This window comes from Salmo salar, chromosome 20, assembly GCF_965601325.2.
Source record: "Salmo salar chromosome 20, fSalSal1, whole genome shotgun sequence".
Taxonomy (NCBI): domain Eukaryota; kingdom Metazoa; phylum Chordata; class Actinopteri; order Salmoniformes; family Salmonidae; genus Salmo; species Salmo salar.
In genome coordinates this window covers 54,598,523-54,619,686 of record NC_138310.1, presented here as the reverse complement: position 1 = coordinate 54,619,686, position 21,164 = coordinate 54,598,523, and the positions used below count along the sequence as shown (strand labels likewise).

Here is a 21,164-nt window from a genome sequence, read left to right as displayed (position 1 = left end):
CTCTCTCTCTCTCTCTCTCTCTCTCTCTCTCTCTCTCTCTCTCTCTCCCTCCCTCCCTCCCTCCCTCCCTCCCTCTTTGGTTCTCTCTCTCTCTCCCTCACTCTCTACCCTTCTCTCTCCTTCCCTAGTTGTCTCTCCCTCTCTGGTTCACTCTCTCTCTCCCTCTGTCTCTCTCGCTCCCTCTCTGGTTCTCTCTCTCTCCCTCTCTGGTTCTCTGTCTCTCCCTCTCTGGTTCTGTCTCTCCCTCTCTGGTTCTCTCTCTCCCTTTCTGGTTCTCTCTCTCCCACTATGGTTCTCTCTCTCTCTCTCTCTCTCTCCCTCCCTCCCTCTTTGGTTCTCTGTCTCTCCCCTCACTCTCTACCCTTCTCTCTCCTTCCCTAGTTGTCTCTCCCTCTCTGGTTCACTCTCTCTCTCCCTCTGTCTCTCTCGCTCTCTCTGGTTCTCTCTCTCCATCTCTCTCGCCATCTCTGGTTCTCTCCCACACTCTCTCCCTCTCTTTCTCTCTCTCTCTCTGCCTCCCTCTCATGGCCCTGTCTGTAGTATCAGGGACTCTGGTTGGCAGTGACACATCCCCTGCAGCCATGACACACCCCCACTGGCCCAGTTCCTCTCCTCCTCCCCAGAGAAAGTGTGTGTTTTGGAGGGAGGGAGAGAGAGAGCATTGATGTGTGTGTGTGTGTGTGTGTGTGTGTGTGTGTGTGTGTGTGTGTGTGTGTGTGTGTGTGTGTGTGTGCCGTGTATTTGAGCGAGCATCAGTGTCTGTTGGTGTGGGTACTGTATGTGTGAATATCTTTGTGTGTGTGTGTGTGTGTGTGTGTGTGTGTATGTATTGTATGTGTGTTTCTGAATCTCTCTCTCTCTCTCTGTGTGTGTGTGTGTGTGTGTGTGTGTGTGTGTGTGTGTGTGTGTGTGTGTGTGTGTGTGTGTGTGTGTGTGTGTGTGTGTGTGTGTGTGTGTGCCTGCTTCCTCTTCCGGATGAGCTGTCATCTCCTCTCTGTGAGCTCTGTCTCCAGTCCCTACCCCACCTGCTCCAGACGTGACAGTCTTCCTTCCCTAAGGTCGACAATTAGCCAATTAGCACTTCAATAAATGGCCCACGCAGCAGGCCCAGGGCTCCACTGTGGGTAGGCCTCTGACCCTGGGCCTCGCTTAGCTGCCGTACCCAGCAGGAAGCTAACACAGGAGGGCTTTGGCTTCCTCTTCCATTACAGCTTCTCTCCATATGCTCCCTTTAGAGTTTGTTCTTTTGTGACACTTGTTTTTTTGTCACCTCTCTTTCACAGACCCATGTGTTGTACTTTTTATTTTGCGGAATATGTTGCTACTTGTTTTGCCGATGAGAGGAAGTGTTTCTTTCACTCCTACATTTTAGGAGTGCATGAATAACAGCACAGTGTTCTCCTGGTCACTAGCAGTTGTAACATGGGGGATGTTTGTGTTAAAAGGAAGGAAGGCCACCCTTACTGGTCTAATGGAATGATTGTCCTTTGGGCTTACTTTATCTCTCTCTCTGTCTCTGTCTCTTTGTCTCTGTCGATTCAATTCAATTCAAAGGGTTTTATTGGCATGGGAAACATATGTTTACATTGCCAATGCAAGTGAAATAAATAATAAACCAAATTTAAATAAACAATCCAAAATTAACAGTAAACATTACACTCACAAAAGTTTCAAAGGAATAGACACATTTCAAATGTCATATTATGGCTATGTGCAGTGTTATAATGATGTGCAAATAGTTAAAGTACAAAAGGGAAAATCAATAAACATAAATATGGGTTGTATTTACATTGGTGCTTGTTCTTCACTGGTTGCCCTTTTCTTGTGGCAACAGGTCACAAATCTTGCTGCTGTGATGGCACACTGTGGTATTTCACCCAATAGGTATGGGAATTTATCTAAATTGGATTCTTTGTGGGTCTGTGTAATCTGAGGGAAATATGTGTCTCTAATATGGTCATACATTTGGCAGGAGGTTAGGAAGTGCAGCTCAGTTTCCACCTCATTTTGTAGGCATTGTGCACATAGCCTGTCTTCTCTTGAGTGCCAGGTCTGCCTATGGCGGCCTTTCTCAATAGCAAGGCTATGCTCACTGAGTCTGTACATAGTCAAAGCTTTCCTTCATTTTGGGTCAGTCACAGTGGTCAGGTATTCTGCCACTGTGTACTCTCTGTTTAGGGCCAAATAGCATTCCAGTTTGCTCTGTTTTTTTGTTAATTCGTTCCAATTTGTCTTTGTTGATTTGGTTGGGTCTAATTGTGTTGCTGTTGCTGTCCTGGGGCTCTGTGGGGTGTGTTTGTGTTTGTGAACAGAGCCCCAAGACCAGCTTTCTTAGGGGACTCTTCTCCAGGTTCATCTCTCTGTAGGTGATGGCTTTGTTAGGGAAGGTTTTGAAATCACTTCCTTTTAGGTGGTTGTAGAATTTAACGGCTCTTTTCTGGATTTTGATCATTAGCGGGAATCGGCCTGATTGTGCTCTGCATGCTTTATTTGGTGTTTTACGTTATACAGGGAGGATGTTTTTGCAGAATTCTGCATGTCTCTCTCTCTCTCTCTCTCTCTCTCTCTCTCTCTGTATCTCTCTATTTGTTTGTATCCCATGTATGACCTAGTCCCTGTTATATTGTACTGTTATCCAGTTGCAGCAGCAGGAATTCACTGGGGTAGCTGAGCATTCTTTATTGTGGGCGCTAGGCTTATTCTGGAGAGGGCTTCAGCACTCCCTGGAGCTCCTCCTTGCTGATATCTCCTCTGATGTTCTGGTGTGTTTGCTGCTCCAGAAGCTGCTGGTCGGTGATTTCCCCCATGAACTGGAAGCGGAGGAGATGGAAGAGGACGTCCCCAAACGCAAGAACCGCAAGAACCGCGAAGGACGGGTAAGACAAGGGAAACGCACAGGAACGTACAGCCACTTACTGTCCCTGTATTGTTGGCACTGCAAAGGGCAACTTTGTCCTCTTGCAAATACACAAGTGCTATGAGTTAAGATCTGATACTTCAGCTTGCAGTTTCATTGCATGTACAGGGTGTATCCTCGAGGATACCAAAACTGGTCCAACTAAACTTCCTTCTCACATTTCACTCATATTATAATTTCACTCATCCTGTCTATTTGAAATATTACTGTGTTTGAAATGTTACTTTAATTTCACACATCCTCTCTTTTCTGTTTCAACTTCTCGTTAACGAAGTGTTATAGAAATACCATTAAGGATTGTTTTAAGGTGGAGATGTGGTTATTCTGTTGTAGTCATGCTCAATGCTGTTGGTTGGTCATCAATCAACAAGATAATTTAAATAAACATGCTTATTTTATTTCATAATATACACCATTTAAAACAGCCAAACTCTATTCACAACAGTATTCAGTTGGTAATAGACAGACATCCAGTAAATACTAGGAATAGATTGTCCACCATCTACAATTGAAGTCGGAAGTTTACATACACTTAGGCTGGATTCAATAAAACATTGTTTCTCAACAACTCCACAAATTTCTTGTTAACAAACTATAGTTTTGGCAAGTCGGTTAGGACATCTACTTTGTGCATGACACAAGTAATTTTTCCAACAATTGTTTACAGACAGATTATTTCAATTATAATTCACTGTATCACAATTCCAGTGGGTCAGAAGTTTACATACACTAAGTTGACTGTGCCTTTAAACAGCTTGGAAAATTCCAGGAAATGATATCATGGCTTTAGAAGCTTCTGATAGGCTAATTGACATCATTTGTAGCTGTGATTGTATTTCAAGGCCTACTTTTAAACTCAGTGCCTCTTTGCTTGACATCATGGGAAAATCAAAAGAAATCAGCCAAGACCTCCACAAGTCTGGTTCATCCTTGGGAGCAATTTCCAAACGCCTGAAGGTACCACGTTCATCTGTACAAACAATAGTACGCAAGTGTAAACACCATGGGACCGCGCAGCTGGCATACCGCTCAGGAAGGAGACGCATTCTGTCTCCTAGAGATGAACGTACTTTGGTGCGAAAAGTGCAAATCAATCCCAGAACAACAGTAAAGGACCTTGTGGCGATGCTGGAGGAAACAGGTACAAAAATATCTATATCCACAGTAAAACGAGTCCTATATCGCCATAACCTGAAAGGAAGAAGCAAAGAAGAAGCCAGTGCTCCAAAACCGCCATAAAAAAGCCAGACTACGGTTTGTAACTGCACATGGGGACAAAGATTGTACTTTTTTGGAGAAATGTCCTTTGGTCTGATGAAACAAAAATCTAATTGTTTGGCCATAATGACCATCGTTATGTTTGGAGGAAAAAGGGGGATGCTTGCAAGCCGAAGAACACCATCCCAACCGGGAAGCACGGGGTGGCAGCATAATGTTGTGGGGGTGCTTTGCTACAGGAGGGACTGGTCCACTTCACAAAATAGATGGCATCACGAGGTAGGAAAATTATGTGGATATATTGAAGCAACATCTCAAGACATCAGTCAGGAAGTTAAAAGCTTGGTCGCAAATGGGTCTTCCAAATGGACAATGACCCCAAGCACACTTCCAATGTTGTGGCAAAATGGCTTAAGGACAACAAAATCAAAGCCCTGACCTCAATCCTATAGAGAATTTGTGGGCAGAACTGAAAAAGTGTGTGCGAGCATGGAGGCCTACAAACCTGACTCCGTTACACCAGCTCTGTCAGGAGGAATGGGCCAAAATTCACCCAACTTATTGTGGGAAGCTTGTGGAAGACTGACTACCCGAAATGTTTGACCCAAGTTAAACAATTTAAAGGGAATGCACCAAATACTAATTGAGTGTATGTAAACTTCTGACCCACTGGGAATGTGATGAAAGAAATAAAAGCTGAAATAAATCACTCTCTCTACTCTTATTCGGACATTTCACATTCTTAAAATAAAGTGTTGATCCTTACTGACCTAAGCCAGGGTATTTTTTACTAGGATTAAATGTCAGGAATTGTGAAAAACTGAGTTTAAATGTATTTGGCTAAGGTGTATGTTAACTTCCGACTTCAACTGTATGTGAAAATGTGATCATATTATAAATGTGTATTTTAATGTTTCAGAACTCTTGGAAGATTAGTCCAAATGATGACTAAAAGAGATATTAATCAAATCAAATCAAATGGAGATAAAACAGCCTGTGAACTTATCCATCTCCCTGAATGAGACAGTCACAGGCTCCCTCCCTCCCTCCAGTTCCCTTTCCATTTCAGAGAGCTAGCTGACTCTCTTGTCTAGTACATAGGACCCACTGCAAGTTATGCAAACTCAAGCCTCTCAAGTAATACTATCAATTCCTCATGGAAGCCCTCTCTCTCCTCCTGCTGTACTGAGAGGGTGAGGGGAAGCATCGGCAGCTCCTTAATCCATTCTAGCTCCTCTCCTCTGCTCTGGCTGGCTCTCCTCTCTTCTCCTTTCGGCTCCCCTCTCCTCTCTCCTGCCCGCTCCTCTTCTCTCAGGCAGTCAGTGGTACAGTAGCAGCCATGCTCTGGGTACTAAGGAGCCATATTTTCTTCCCTCTCAGCTTTAAAGATAAAACAGATACCAATTCGTATCTCAGTTCACTATACTCAATTCATACATTTTGGGATGGAGGGTGGAAACAAGTCATTTTTGTAAGTGTGTTAGTAGTGTATGAATTGTGTGGGAATTAGATACAGTACAATCATGTGGGCATTAGATGCAGTACACAGTATTTCGACATGCAGTGAGTTATCAGATTGTATACATGGATGCATTCTAAATAACTCTTATTAGACCAGAAAGGCGTCTCTCTCTCTCACTGTCCTGTGTGAAGCCTCGCTGCAGGCTGTAACGCTGTATCTGTCATCCAAACAGCCATGTTGTTCACTGGAGCTTGAAGTTCTCTGTTAGGTGTCATCAACCCCGCCTGTCTGAGGAAAGGGTGATTAGAGAGAGGGGGGCACCTGTTAAAGTAGCAGATGATTATGGTGTGTAGGAGTGTGGTGTGTGTGTGTGTGTGTGTGTGTGTGTGTGTGTGTGTGTGTGTGTGTGTGTGTGTGTGTGTGTGTGTGTGTGTGTGTGTGTGTGTGTGTGTGGAGTGTGAACTCCGTTCACCCGTCTGTGTTCTCGCTGCAGGCCTGTGGTGTAGGGGGTATGAGGAAGAGACAAGAACCCAGCACCATTGAGGACAGGGACAAGCCGTACGTCTGTGACAGTGAGTAACACACACACACACACACACACACACACACACACACACACACACACACACACACACACACACACACACACACACACACACACACACACACACACACACACACGTGCACACACACGTGCACACACACACACACACACACACACACACACACGTACACACACACACACACACACACAAACACACACACACACACACACACACACACACACACACAAATAGGTCATTCAGCCGGAATACCTGTTTTGCATTGGTAATTTCAACGTCTTCACACACACACACACACCATGTCTAAGAGCCATAGACTACATTCTCACTGCAGTCTAAACTACGCTGGCAAGCATATGGCTGCTGTCTCCACTCTGCACAAAGCAAGCAATTCTCTCACTGCCAATGTTATGGGGACAACTCCTCTAGTGGAAATGAGTCTGTTAGAGCAACAGGCACTAACAGAACACTATAGAACAACCTATAGAGCAATATTCCAACTAAAACACTGACATGGCATTAGCTAGTGATGGATACAGCATTCATTCATTGTGAGTGTATCTATTTTCAGTGGAGCACATATTTACTGATGTATAGATATGTTATGATGATTGGGCTACATTTAGTACTGTCTCTTGATGTTGTGTGTGTGTGTGTGTGTGGTTGTTTTCCAGTCTGTGGGAAACGCTATAAAAACCGCCCGGGCCTGAGCTACCACTACACTCACACACACCTAGCGGACGAGGAGGGAGAGGAGGACTCTGAGCGACACACCCTGCCCTTCCAGCGCAAGAACAACCACAAGCGTGAGTCCATGTGTTACAGTGTGTTCTACGCTCTACCCTGAGGCTGGCTGCTGCACTATGCCATGTGTTACAGTGTGTTCTACCCTGAGGCTGGATGCTGCACTATGCCATGTGTTACAGTGTGCTCTACCCTGAGGCTGGATGCTGCACTATGCCATGTGTTACAGTGTGTTCTACCCTCTACCCTGAGGCTGGCTGCTGCACTATGCTATGTGTTACAGTGTGTTCTACCCTGAGGCTGGATGCTGCACTATGCCATGTGTTACAGTGTGCTCTACCCTCTACCCTGAGGCTGGCTGCTGCACTATGCCATGTGTTACAGTGTGTTCTACCCTGAGGCTGGATGCTGCACTATGCCATGTGTTACAGTGTGTTCTATGCTGAGGCTGGATGCTGCACTATGCCATGTGTTACAGTGTGTTCTACCCTGAGGCTGGATGCTGCACTATGCCATGTGTTACAGTGTGTTCTACCCTCTACCCTGAGGCTGGCTGCTGCACTATGCTATGTGTTACAGTGTGTTCTACCCTGAGGCTGGCTGCTGCACTATGCTATGTGTTACAGTGTGTTCTTCCCTCTACCCTGAGGCTGGCTGCTGCACTATGCTATGTGTTACAGTGTGTTCTACGCTTTACCCTGAGGCTGGATGCTGCACTATGCCATGTGTTACAGTGTGCTCTACCCTGAGGCTGGATGCTGCACTATGCCATGTGTTACAGTGTGTTCTACGCTCTACCCTGAGGCTGGATGCTGCACTATGCCATGTACAGCGTGCTCTACCCTGAGGCTGGATGCTGCACTATGCCATGTGTTACAGTGTGTTCTACCCTGAGGCTGGATGCTGCACTATGCCATGTGTTACAGTGTGTTCTACCCTGAGGCTGGATGCTGCACTATGCCATGTGTTACAGTGTGTTCTACCCTGAGGCTGGATGCTGCACTATGCCATGTGTTACAGTGTGCTCTACCCTGAGGCTGGATGCTACACTATGCCATGTGTTACAGTGTGCTCTACCCTGAGGCTGGATGCTGCACTATGCCATGTGTTACAGTGTGCTCTACCCTGAGGCTGGATGCTGCACTATGCAATGTACAGTGTGCTCTACCCTGAGGCTGGATGCTGCACTATGCCATGTGTTACAGTGTGTTCTACCCTGAGGCTGGATGCTGCACTATGCCATGTGTTACAGTGTGTTCTACCCTCTATCCTGAGGCTGGATGCTGCACTATGCCATGTGTTACAGTTTGTTCTACCCTGAGGCTGGATGCTGCACTATGCCATGTGTTACAGTGTGTTCTACCCTGAGGCTGGATGCTACACTATGCCATGTGTTACAGTGTGCTCTACCCTGAGGCTGGATGCTGCACTATGCCATGTGTTACAGTGTGCTCTACCCTGAGGCTGGATGCTGCACTATGCCATGTGTTACAGTGTGTTCTACCCTCTACCCTGAGGCTGGCTGCTGCACTATGCCATGTGTTACAGTGTGTTCTACCCTGAGGCTGGATGCTGCACTATGCCATGTGTTACAGTGTGTTCTACCTTCTACCCTGAGGCTGGCTGCTGCACTATGCCATGTGTTACAGTGTGTTCTACCCTGAGGCTGGATGCTGCACTATGCTATGTGTTACAGTGTGCTCTACCCTGAGGCTGGCTGCTGCACTATGCTATGTGTTACAGTGTGTTCTACCCTCTACCCTGAGGCTGGATGCTGCACTATGCCATGTGTTACAGTGTGTTCTACCCTCTACCCTGAGGCTGGATGCTGCACTATGCTATGTGTTACAGTGTGTTCTACCCTCTACCCTGAGGCTGGATGCTGCACTATGCCATGTGTTACAGTGTGTTCTACCCTCTACCCTGAGGCTGGATGCTGCACTATGCCATGTGTTACAGTGTGTTCTACCCTGAGGCTGGATGCTGCACTATGCCATGTACCCTCCGCTCGCATGTCACGTCAGACGCAGTATCCTACAGAATGTTACTACACAGCAACTTGCACATGTCCTTTGCGGCACACAGTGTGCGAAGTACACGCTGATGCACAATGTAGTAGCGTTTATGTTTGTCTGCCTGCATGGCTTTCTGTAATGCTGTTTGATTAGCCTGGCCCTGAGTTGGACGGTGTTAATTGGCTGAGCAGGGGAATCTTTTTTTGTCCCCCTCTCTCCTCTAGCACATTCCATGTCCGAGCTGGTAATTTACACTGAGAGAGGTTGCATCCCAATTGGCACTTTGTTGGGAATAGGGTGTCATTTGGGACGCAGACAGAAACACAGCTCTAGTCGTCCCCACATCAATGTCCTTGTAGAAAAATACCCATTTACCTCCTAGACTTAATTGGCTGAGCTCTTTTTTAAATTGGCCTGTCTTAGTGGATTGTCCGTCACTGGGTCCTGGTGCTGATGCCTCTGTGTGTGTGTGTGTGTGTGTGTGTGTGTGTGTGTGTGTGTGTGTGTGTGTGTGTGTGTGTGTGTGTGTGTGTGTGTGTGTGTGTGTGTGTGTGTGTGTGTGTGTGTGTGTGTGTGTGTGTGTGTATATGTGTGTGTGTGTGTTTGTGTGTGTGTGTGTGTGTATATGTGTGTGTGTGTGCACGTGCTGCAGTTTTAGGACTCTGCAGGGTGAAAGAGAAGAGAATGACTGCATTTGAGAGGTTTAATATCCTCCTCTCTTCTCCTCCTGCTACACACACACACACACACACACACACACACACACACACACACACACACACACACACACACACACACACACACACACACACACACACACACACACACACACACACACACATCAATACATACATGCACAAAACTAAATTCTCTTGTGAAATGCAAATAGAAGCCTAGTGTGTGTGTGTGTGTGTGTGTGTGTGTGTGTGTGTGTGTGTGTGTGTGTGTGTGTGTGTGTGTGTGTGTGTGTGTGTGTGTGTGTGTGTGTGTGTGCGCGCGTGTGTGTGTGTGTCCATGTTTCTATCTGTTGGTTGCAGATGCACCCCCTCCTTTATATTACACCATATATAATAATGATATTAATATGAACGGTTATAATGAAACTGGTCCATACATTATTCATGTAATATTCTTCCTAAAATATTTCTAGACTAGAGTCTGTAAGCCTGGTCCACTCCACAAGGCACATTTAAAGGAAAACTCCATCCAAAAACTATCTTTCGGTATTTGTTTCATTAGTCCATTGTTGACATAGTCCCAAAATGTTTTGCAGGTCAGCAATCAAGTTTAAGACATATAAGTTTCAAAATGCAGAAACCGAGAATGGAAGATCGCTGAAATCCAAAGTCTCTTCTCTTTTATTTCATTATTTTACCTCCCCTATCATTCTCTCTCTTTCTCCCTTTTCCATCAGTTTGATAAATGACAGATTATTCCACTAGGAGATGAGATTCTCACACACACATTCCCCCTCTCATTCTCTACCTATTCGCTCCCTCACTCTTCATCGCCAGTTTACCATGCTTTCTTTCTTTCCTTTCCCGCTTCTCTCTGAATCTCTCTCTCTCTGTTTCTTTCTCTCCTTGTCTCCCTCTCTCTGCTTTTGTCTTATGACTTATCCATCGCTTATCATTTTCCTCATTTTATCTGTATTTATTTCCATTGCAGGAGTGGAAGCCGATTGTTAAAATGAACTGCAACATTAAAATTCATGGCTGCCTCTCAGTTTTTTTTTCTTCATAAAGTGAGAGATGCAGGGGTGGTGGGGGCTGGTTTTGGGCATTGATGAGATGGAGAGGAGGGAGGGGTGTTTACTTTAGAGGGCGGCCCTCTGGTGTGCACCTGAAAATTGGTTTTGTGAGCAGAAAGAGTCAAGCCAGTTCTTGTTACGTCCTCTCCCCAAATCAGAATTGAGATTCCGAGTCTGGTTTATCTGGACGGACAGACGGTCGGAGGAGTGAGAGCAGGAGGGGGGATGGAGGGATGGAGGGATGGAGGGGGGTAACATGTAATTGAGCCGTTTGAAGGTCAGCGTTCTTTCGTTCCTGTTGTTCTTTTTCTATATTTATTTATTTAAAAAAAAAAAAAAGCTCCCCAGTTTCACCTCACTCACAAAATGGCTTCCCTCGCCTTGGTCCGCCAGTGTGAGAAGGAATCCTTGTAATCAGCTATAAGGACAAAATGTATTACGTTTAAAACCTAAAATGGCGTCCTGGCTGTCTCTGTTCCCTCTTTCTCTCTCTGTCTGTGGGGTAGGACACTATATGTGGAATGATATCTGTGGAGTGCTGGTTGGTTCCGTTCCAGCAGGTTCACATGTGATGAAAGTCCTGCAGTAAGAGAGAGAGGGTGGTCTTTTAATGAGGGTCTGGTGACAGTGGAGGGCCTGTGTCATTGTAGGGACTGGGAACGTTCAGACAGATGCACTGACACTATAGAGGCTCTAGTCTACAGCGCCCAGTTCAATTGTATGTAATTGTTGAAATATTTTGTGAGTGGGCAACATACACTATCATCCAAAATTGACTTGTTGAATTATTTTTGAAATATTAAATTATTTTATAATACGCTAATGTGGACAGTTTGTGTTACTTCCTTACACAAGCTCGCATTTTCACCTCATACAATTTAGTGATTTTTTTTAACCTCAGATTGGTGATGTTAATGTACAAGTTTATAGTCATCAAGATGAACCTAAATCGATTGCTTTAAACAGATGAATATCTTTGGTTTGGTCCGGTTGATTTGATCATACTCACCTGTCTGTCGCAGGGTTGAGAACGTAGTGGTGAAATTCACAAGGAGAGGAGTTGATAAATACAGGTTCTCATCTATCGACAGGTATATCTAGTATACCCAAGTTCGTTGTGGTTTGTACTTTAGAAGAGCGCAAATGGCAGTGAATTGTCCCAGTTCCATTGATTTCCATACAATATTGACGTGAGTGATTCATCTGTGCACGCTATTGATTACAGTAGAACAAGCTAATCAATTTCAATCTGGAATGACTGCTTGTTAAATTTGATGCGTGAGCATCTTTTAAGGTACTAATTTAGCAAAATACAAGTAATCTGAACACAAGTGTGACACGTGTGTATAGGGAGTAATTGTATCTATTAGTCTTCAACATATCACAACTTATTTCAGAATATTGATTATGAATTTATTTGGACATTTAAAAACGGTGTTTTGACACTCGGCTATATAAAAAAATAGGAAGCAGCAGTATAATTTTCAATTTATGTTTTAGGAATATAAATTGCACTTTCAACGTTATTTTTTCGACATGAATCAACTTAATCAGGTAAAAACTACTGAATGAACCCCTAAAACATGCTATGATTTATTTGATTTTGATGGTATTAGTGAAATAGTGAAAATGAGTTTGTCCTGGCTAGTCATTCTGTCTGTACTGTAGCAGACAGGTACAGAGCAGAGTAGCCTATAGAGGAGACTGAGTAGAGATACAGGCTGGGTTCAGAGAGAGAGAGAGGACCGGGATGGTGGGGGCGAGGCAGTACAGTCACGACCCACGGACCCTGAACATGCAACACACACCACCTGAACACACTACATGATCAGCACACTACACCACTACAAGTACAGAACATGTATACTGTACCTAACCATATAAAATAAAAGTAAACATGGTCCAAATGACAACCAGTTTATGGGGTGGTTTCCCCCACATAGATTAAACCTAATCTTGACTAAAAAAGCATTTTCAATATAGATTCACTATTGAGTTTGCCTTTTAGTCCAGGACAAGGCTTAATCTATGTCTGGGAAAATGCCCCTATGACTTTACTTGACTTTAGATTCTATAGTCTAGCTCAAATGGCGATCTATTTATGTGTAGTCAGTCCCAGTTGCTCAGTCCCTTGCTTGCTGTAACCAGGGCTGAGACTTGGTCTGCCAGTTTGCCCCACCACGGTAAGGAAGTAGAGTGACTACTATTAGAGTGAAGACCTTTCTGGACTTACCAATATAATTATTCAACCCCGACCATCACCTTTAGCTGTTATTTTGGTCTGGTTTCTTCCTGAACTTTCCACATGCCTGTGCTGCTGGTGCCAGTGCCGGTACACTAGCTTCCTCCATAGCCAGACCAGCTCACGCTGCCTGCCGCCCCGCCACTCCACTGCCTCCTCTACCACAACAAAGCAGGAAGAGAAACGGCTGTTGCCTAGCAATCTGGTTGCTATAGTGACAGGCTGGGCTCCCTCCTAAAGAGTATGTTGTTATGTACATTGAGGAGGGGGGGGGGGGGGGGGGGAGTGGAGTTTGGCATTGGAGCGGTTGAAACGGAGGGGGCAGAGGAGTTCATTAAAGGCAACAAAAAGAAGAGAGATAGTGAAGGAAGGAGAGTAAAAGTAAAGAATTCTCTTTCTGATTTATCATATATATTACCCCAGACAGGGAGAAGGCAGGCTGATATTGCACTGCTTCATTTGGTATTCTCTATTAACAGAGGAGAGGCTTGCCGGGTTAGGATTGGATCCTCAGTCATTTGGCCATCTTAGTATAACCCCCCCCCCCCACCCCCCCACCCCCATCCTGCTCATGAAAACCTGTCTGTCGGTCGGAGCTTAGACACACACAGACACACACACACACACACACACACCACACACACCTCTTACTAGGATGTATTTTATGTACTGTACTGTATACCTCTGTTGCTGTCTAAATTCCAGCGTTTCCTCAGTATTTATTTGGCGGGTCAGACAATGGGACCTAACCGCAGCTAAGAGTCTGAGTTGAGGGGCTTTTTAAACAGGATTACAGAGTCACATGGGGGAGTGTATAGAACAGTAATCTGTTCTCCCTTCACCAAAGATTATTCATGTTTGCATTTTTCTGAGCATCAAACAGACATTCCAGTTGGCACAGGGGTGTATGTGAAGTGTGTATGTATGATTTGTGTTTGTGTGTGTATTATGCAGGTGTGTGTGTGTGTGTATGAATATATGTGGGTGTATATGCATATGTGTGTATGTGTATATATACAAATAAGTGTGTATGTACTGTTTATGTATGTGTATCTGCTACAGAGAGAGGTAGCCTCTTATGCTGCCACAGAGGCTGACATAGCGTGTGCAGGTCAGTGTGATTACACTGCAGCCATAGATCAAGTTTTATTATGCACCAAAATCTCCACCGTCCTCTCGCTTTGCAATGTCATTCTGTTTCAGACCCACAATGCACTGGGACTTACGCAACCTGCTGACTGGACAGGGAAGAGAAACGAGCATGTTATTGCATTGCGTCTTGCTGGTGTGTGTGTGTGTGTGTGTGTGCGTGTGTGTGCGTGTGCGTGCGTGCATGTGTGTTTAAAAGAGAGATAAAGAGGGAGAGATAGAGAATTGAAGGAGGTGGAGACAGATGGTGTAGGTATTTGTGTGACAATAGACGGATTGCAGAAGAAAAATCAAATTTCCTCTGTGAAAGAGAGAAGCACAGCCAGGATGAGAGAAGAAAGGTACCTCATGAGATATCTCATCTGTGACTGACACTTTTCGTCTGACTGACTCACACTCACTCTCCCTGCATAATACTGAATCCATTGTCTCTCTGTGCATTTGTGCTGTGTGTGTGTGTGTGTGTGTGTGTGTGTGTGTGTGTGTGTGTGTGTGTGTGTGTGTGTGTGTGTGTGTGTGTGTGTGTGTGTGTGTGTGTGTGTGTGTGTGTGTGTGTGTGTGTTAGCGCCATGGTTATGGATGAAGATCGTCATGAAAATAAAATAACCGTCATAAACATTTTTGGGGGGGGTGTAACGAACAGCTGACTGAAGACTGGATGGCCGGGCGTTCATGAGGTTGTCTGTTTCTGCGGTAACATGGACTACAACGTGATGAAACTTTGTTGCTCCTTGCTGAAATAAGCAACGTGTTGTAGCAAACAAGTCTTCAGTTGCCTAGGCAATACCTTCCTCCCCCATTTATATCATAAAATTCATGAAAACGTGGTCATTCAAGCTTGTAGCGTCATACCCAAGAAGACTCAAGGCTGTAATCGCTTCCAAAGGTGCTTCAACAAAGTACTGAGTAAAGGGTCTGAATTTTATGTGAATGTGATATTTCAGGTTTTTCTTTTTTATATACATTTGCAAACATTTTGGTGTGTAGATTGATGAATAAACAAACAATTTCATCCATTTTAGAATAAGGCTGTACCGTAACAAAATGTGGAAAAAGAGAAGGGGTCTGAATACTTCCCGAATGCACCGTACAATTATATTCTTATTCGTGGATTAATTCACTTTTACCTGATGCCTTTCATGAAGGTTTTCGATTGCTTTTACATTTTTTTTAACCTTTATCCATGAATACAAATATATCTTAAATGACCCCATTTTCATTAATTTTATGATATATAAGCCCAATCAAAAACAGTCCGGGACTTGCACCAGTAAGTAGGTGGGACATTCATAGGGTATAGCAGAGGAGAGGAGAAAATGTGTGAAAAAACAATAACTGTCATCCAAAATGTCACCCAAAATTCCATGACCGTCACAGCCCTAGTGTGTGTATGCATTGGATGAAAGCTGATACTGAAGGCTGGATTGGGGGCAGAGGGACTCTCATTCGTCACGTTAAAGAGAGAGGGTGGGGGTTGGGAGTGGAACGAGCCTTTAAAAGTTATTATGCAAAGATCTGCTGGCTATAAATCTGTGTGTGTGTGTGCGTGCGTGCGTGCGTTTGTCACAGTGTGTACTTGCACATGTTCCGGTGTGTGCTTGTGCACGTGTTTGCGCCTGTGTGCGTGTATTGTCTGTGAATGTGAGTGTATGTATACATTATATTAGTGTGTATCAGTATGTGTGTGTGTCTAGGTGTGGTGCTCCCATCATTAAGCAGCCTGGCGACAGGAGTGCAGAGTGTGTGTTTTCACACTGACGCTCTGACACAGCAGCAGCCACTTCTTCACTTCCCTCTCCTCTTTGTGTTCTGCTCTTCCTCTCTTCCTCTCTCCTCTTCTGTTCTAGTTGCTCCCCTGCCATGCTGCAATGTGTGTTGTGTTGTGGGGAAGGCAGTGTGTTGGTGTGTAGGTGAGACTAGGAGCTGATCTCTGTCTCTGTTGGTATGGTTTGTTCACAGGTAACATCATAGACAGCACCATCACTGGTTAACCCTAGACTAGTAGGATTGCTTTAGTGAAACCCTGTTTTATTGTCAGGTGCAAAACCATAATAACTAAGTTAAGCTTTCTAATAGTTGGCACTGTGTATGAGTTTAAGCTCATTGTACTGTATGCTGGGACCTGTGTGAATAGGTTTGTGCTCAGAAAACAGAGTGAAGAGACATGGGTGAGAGAGCAAAAGGAGGAATGAAAGTGTGGAGGAGAGTGAGACGCATAGAGAAAGTGAGACCAGGCAACAGGTGCTTGTGGGTATTCCTGCGGAAGTGTTAATTCGATAATGCTGTGGCCACTTTATTGACCAGCCAGTGCGGTATGGATCTTAGGCCAGGGATTGTGCTAGAATGAGATTGTGGAAACTCCAGGCGCAGGCTGTATTGAGAATGAAGGAGTGAGAAATGGAGAGTGAGTTGGAGAGAAAAAGGAGAGCGCGGAGAGAGAGGGTTGTAGAGAGATTGGGAGAGTGAGAGATCGGAAAAGAGGAAGAGAGAGGGGGATGGAGAGAGGCGGAGGGGAGAGGAAGAGAGGTAGAGAGGCTTATACTGAGAGAGTGAGAGAGAGGTAGACGAAGAGAGGGGAGAGAGTTAGGGGGAGAGAAAGCGAGAGAAGGGAACGGAAGGGAGTGGGGAGATATGAAGGGGGTATTTGAGGATTCATCTCTCTCCCCTAATTCCCAGTGGGTTCCCGAGACACACTTAAAAGCTGTGAAGTGTGCTGTTCTGCCTGTATTCTCCCAGTAATTGGAGGGGTGTTACAGGAAAGGTGGAGCTGGAGTTGAGATGGAGGGAGGGAGGTGTGCATCACCCTTGACAACCTCAGGAACGTGCTACTTGTGATCATTTTTATCTACCTCTCTCACGTATGTTCTTTGTCTCTGTCTGCCTGTTTGACAGTTTTCTGTGTCTCTCTGTCTGGTTTGGTCTGTATGTCTCTATGTCTCTCTCTTCCACTCGCTTTGCTGTCTCCCTCTCCCTCCCACCCTCTCTTTCTCCTTCTCCCCCCTCCTCTCTTTTTCACTCCCTATCTCTCTTTCTCTCTGTCTGTCTTAAGTATATACTACCTCAGGTTAGCGTCTCAGACTTTAAACATGGCCACAGGCATTTAATCATTGATGGGCTTTCCTTTCTGAGCAGGCAGGCCAGCAGGCAGCCCTCTCACACACAGATGTGTCAGGGCCTGCTGATTCACTCTCAGGGGTCCTCGCAGCCTCACGGTCCACAGAGCCCCAGAGCAACACTGTTTGTAGTATGTGCCGTTTGGCATATAGTTTTATGTAATTGTGTGTGCATATACAGTTTTGCTCCCCAGGGACTGTGGTAAAGCACAGTCAGCAGTAGTCTGTTGAAATAAAATACATACAAAGAAGGGGTGTGTGTTTTCTTCACACGGCCAGAGGCTTAATAAAAAAAAAACCTTACTCAAAGTGACGTATTTCATTAATAAACCTATTTTGCCTTGCTTTTAATGCTTGCACTGTACATGCATAATATATGTACCTGTTGTATATAGTCCATACATAGCTCAGTGCCCAAGTGGCAAGTGTTGTAGACGAAGGTGGCGATAGTGGTATGTTTGCCACAGTCCCCTGAATGTACGTAATGTACCACTCCACTGTACATTACTGCTCCTCATTATACAATAAAGTACAGAGCTGCCTGCTGCGCTGGTACCACGGACAGCTCCTCTGCTCTTTTCTCCTCCCCCCTCTCCTCTCATCCTGATCAGAGTTGTTTTTTTTCTCTCTGGGGTTTATTGACCAACCCTGTGGAGCAGAAAACCCAATCTCCCCCCCCCCCCCCCCCCCCCCCTGCCACAATCCACCCTGGTCTGGATTAATGACCTCGCTGGGGAGGGCCCTGGCTCTCCAAATCACACACCAGACAGCCACTGATTACTCCACCATGCCGACTGCTGCTGAATTCTCTGTGTGTGTGTTTGTGCGTGTGTGTGTGGGTGTGTGTGTGTGTGTGTGTGTGTGGGTGTGTGTGTGTGTGTGTGTGTGTGTGTGTGTGTGTGTGTGTGTGTGTGTGTGTGGGGGGGGGGGTGTGTGTGTGGTTTACGTATTCGGGATGAATTCCTGTGTGTACTTGTCTAGTCTACTGTATACTGTTGTCTGTTTGTCTTCTTCTGTCTTACATGGCACGATGATGAGTCATTGTGATGTTCCTGTCCATTGCATTGCATCTTAATACAGGAAAAAAGGACACAATCAAATACACTGTCCTGGTTACGTGATCAGAGCTATTAAAGTTATTATGCAATCGACTGCAGTCAGTGAGACAGCGAGGATGCATGCAGGGGGACGTTCTTCTCCATTAATGGTTATTCTAAAATGGCTTCCCGCCGCGCACCTGCCGCTTGATGCACAGCAAGTCTGTCCCAACCCCCCCACCGCTCCTTTGACAATATTTAACAGACCCCTGGGCCTCCCAGTGGAGTTCCCTTCCCGTCTTACTCGTCCCTTCCCTGGCTAAGCACGAGCTGGCGAGTCCCAGGCTTCAGCGGGCCTGCTGCTTGCTTTACCAAAACCAACATATGGAAGAGGGTGAGTTTTATCCAGCTGGGACGCTCTGCAGTCTGGTTGGCTGGAAGTCTCATATTCTCTCACTCTATGTTTCCTGTCTCTGCCGCTTTCACTCGTTTCTGCTTACTCTCTCTCTCGCTCTGTCTCTCGCTCTCTCTCTTCCTCTTTCTCTCTCCAAACCTGCGATGTTCCTCCTACGTCAGTCTAGTTCTAAGACTGTTGAGTCCTCAGCTCTACACCAGCCTCAGTAGCAGGTCATCAGTAACCACAGACCATAGCTATAGACTCTGTGCTCTAGGTCTGTGCTCAATGGAGCTTCATACAAATGCTGGATTACTCTTATATTCTAGAGCATAGAACATAAGAGTAATATGCAGCTTTTCTGTAAGAGAGTGTTTGTTATGGAAAGAGCTCTATCGTATTTAACCTTTCCACCTGTGTGATTTCAGCTAAGAAAGCTGCAGACGGGTCAGTCATCCCTAATGGCTACTGTGACTTCTGCCTGGGCGGCTCCAAGAAGACCGGCTGTCCCGAGGACCTCATCTCCTGTGCCGACTGTGGACGCTCAGGTACGGACAGACAGACACTCCTATGGACACCGGTTTCAGTTGGTTTTAAATGTGTCATTATTACACAGATGTTACTTTGTGTTGGTGTAGTGGAAACAAGCCCAACTTGATGACGACGACAACGATGGCGATGAAGTGGAACATGAAGAGTGTGTATGTCCCTCTCTGTGTCCCCAGGTCACCCGTCCTGCCTGCAGTTCACAGTCAACATGACCGCAGCAGTACGGACCTACCGCTGGCAGTGTATCGAGTGCAAGTCCTGCAGCTTGTGTGGCACCTCCGAGAATGACGTGAGCACCACACGCACACACACACACACACACACACACACACACACACACACACACACACACACACACACACACACACACACACACACACACACACACACACACACACACACACACACACACACACACACACACTCCTTCCTACTCCCAAAACATCTATACTGAAAAAATATATAAACGCAACATGCAACAATTTCAAGGATTTTACTGAGTTACAGTTCAAATAAGGAAATCAGTCATTTGAAATAGATTCATTAGACCCTAATCTATGGATGTCACATGACTGGGAGTACAGATATGCATTTGTTGGTCACACATACCTTAAAATAAAGTAGGGGTGTGGATCAGAAAATCACCATTTGCCTCACGCGACGCAACACATCTCCTTCGCATAGAGTTGATCAGGCTGTTGATTGTGGCCTGTGGAATGTTGTCCCACTCCTCTTCAATGGCTGTGCGAAGTTGCTGGATATTGGCGGGAACTGGAACATGCTGTCGTACAGGTCGATCCAGAGCATCCCAAACATGCTCAATGAGTGACATGTGTGGTGAGAATGCAGGCCATGGAAGAACTGGGACATTTTCAGCTTCCAGGTTTCGGCTTTCAGCTTCCATTCGGATGAATGGCATGACAATGGGCCTCAGAACCTCATCACGGTATCTCTGTGCATTCAAATTGCCATCAATAAAATGCAATTGTGTTCGTAGCATATGCCTGCCCATACCATAACCCCACCGCCACCTTGGGGCACTCTGTTCACAACGTTGACACCAGCAAACCGCTCACCAACATGACACTATGCACGTGGTCTGCGGTTGTGAGGCCGGTTGGACGTACTAACAAATTCTCCAAAACGACATTGGAGGCGGCTTATGGTAGGGAAATAAAACATTTCTGGCAACAGCTCTGGTGGACATTCCTGCAGTCAGTATGCCAATTGCACGCTCCCTCAAAACTTTAGACATCTGTGGCATTGTGTTGTCGGACAACTGCACATTTTTTTGTGGCCTTTTATTGTCCCCAGCACAAGGTGCACCTGTGTAATGATCATGCTGTTTAATCAGCTTCTTGGCAAAGGAGAAATGCTAACTAACAGGGATGATAATGATATTTCAGCTCATGAAACACGGGACCAGCACTTTACTTGTTGCGTTCATATCCCACTCTCCATTTACCCCAACACACACTCGCCTGGACTCTCCTCCTCCTTAGTAAAGGTTAATAACACACAAGAAAATGGGTGCAATCTTTGCACCGGGTGTGAACGTGTAGCAAATCTGGGCCTGTGTGTTATGTGTAGTATGTGCTATATTTGATTGATGATGTCATAACATTATTTGTGTTTGTGTGTTTCCTTGTTCCAGGATCAGTTACTATTCTGTGATGACTGTGACAGAGGCTACCATATGTACTGCCTGAGTCCCCCTATGGCGGAGCCCCCAGAGGGTAGGTACACTACAGGATATGTGGAGGATATAGGCCTAGTGTAGTCCTATAGAATACAGTATAGTATACCTAGGCCGGCATATTGTCGGTAATTGATGACCATGCAATGGCTGGGTTCATAATGTCACTTATACAGTAGATGCATTATTTTACATTTACATTTACGTCATTTAGCAGACGCTCTTATCCAGAGCGACTTACAAATTGGTGCATTCATTATAAGGGGAAAGGCCATGTGCATAATGCTTGTGTCATCTGCAAGTCAAGTTGACATG

The 21,164-nt window shown here is 45.4% G+C and overlaps 1 protein-coding gene across 1 annotated transcript in view; it reads left to right on the top strand.

Annotated features, from left to right (window-relative positions):
- Nucleotides 1-21,164, top strand: part of LOC106580828 (zinc finger protein neuro-d4) — a 42,100-nt gene that overhangs the window by 17,175 nt on the left and 3,761 nt on the right. The window contains exons 6-11 of the mRNA XM_045703628.2: nucleotides 2,781-2,876; nucleotides 6,091-6,169; nucleotides 6,835-6,966; nucleotides 19,033-19,152; nucleotides 19,330-19,442; nucleotides 20,808-20,889. Coding sequence (XP_045559584.1) covers nucleotides 2,781-2,876; nucleotides 6,091-6,169; nucleotides 6,835-6,966; nucleotides 19,033-19,152; nucleotides 19,330-19,442; nucleotides 20,808-20,889 — 622 coding nt within the window. The remainder of the gene's footprint in view (nucleotides 1-2,780; nucleotides 2,877-6,090; nucleotides 6,170-6,834; nucleotides 6,967-19,032; nucleotides 19,153-19,329; nucleotides 19,443-20,807; nucleotides 20,890-21,164) is intronic.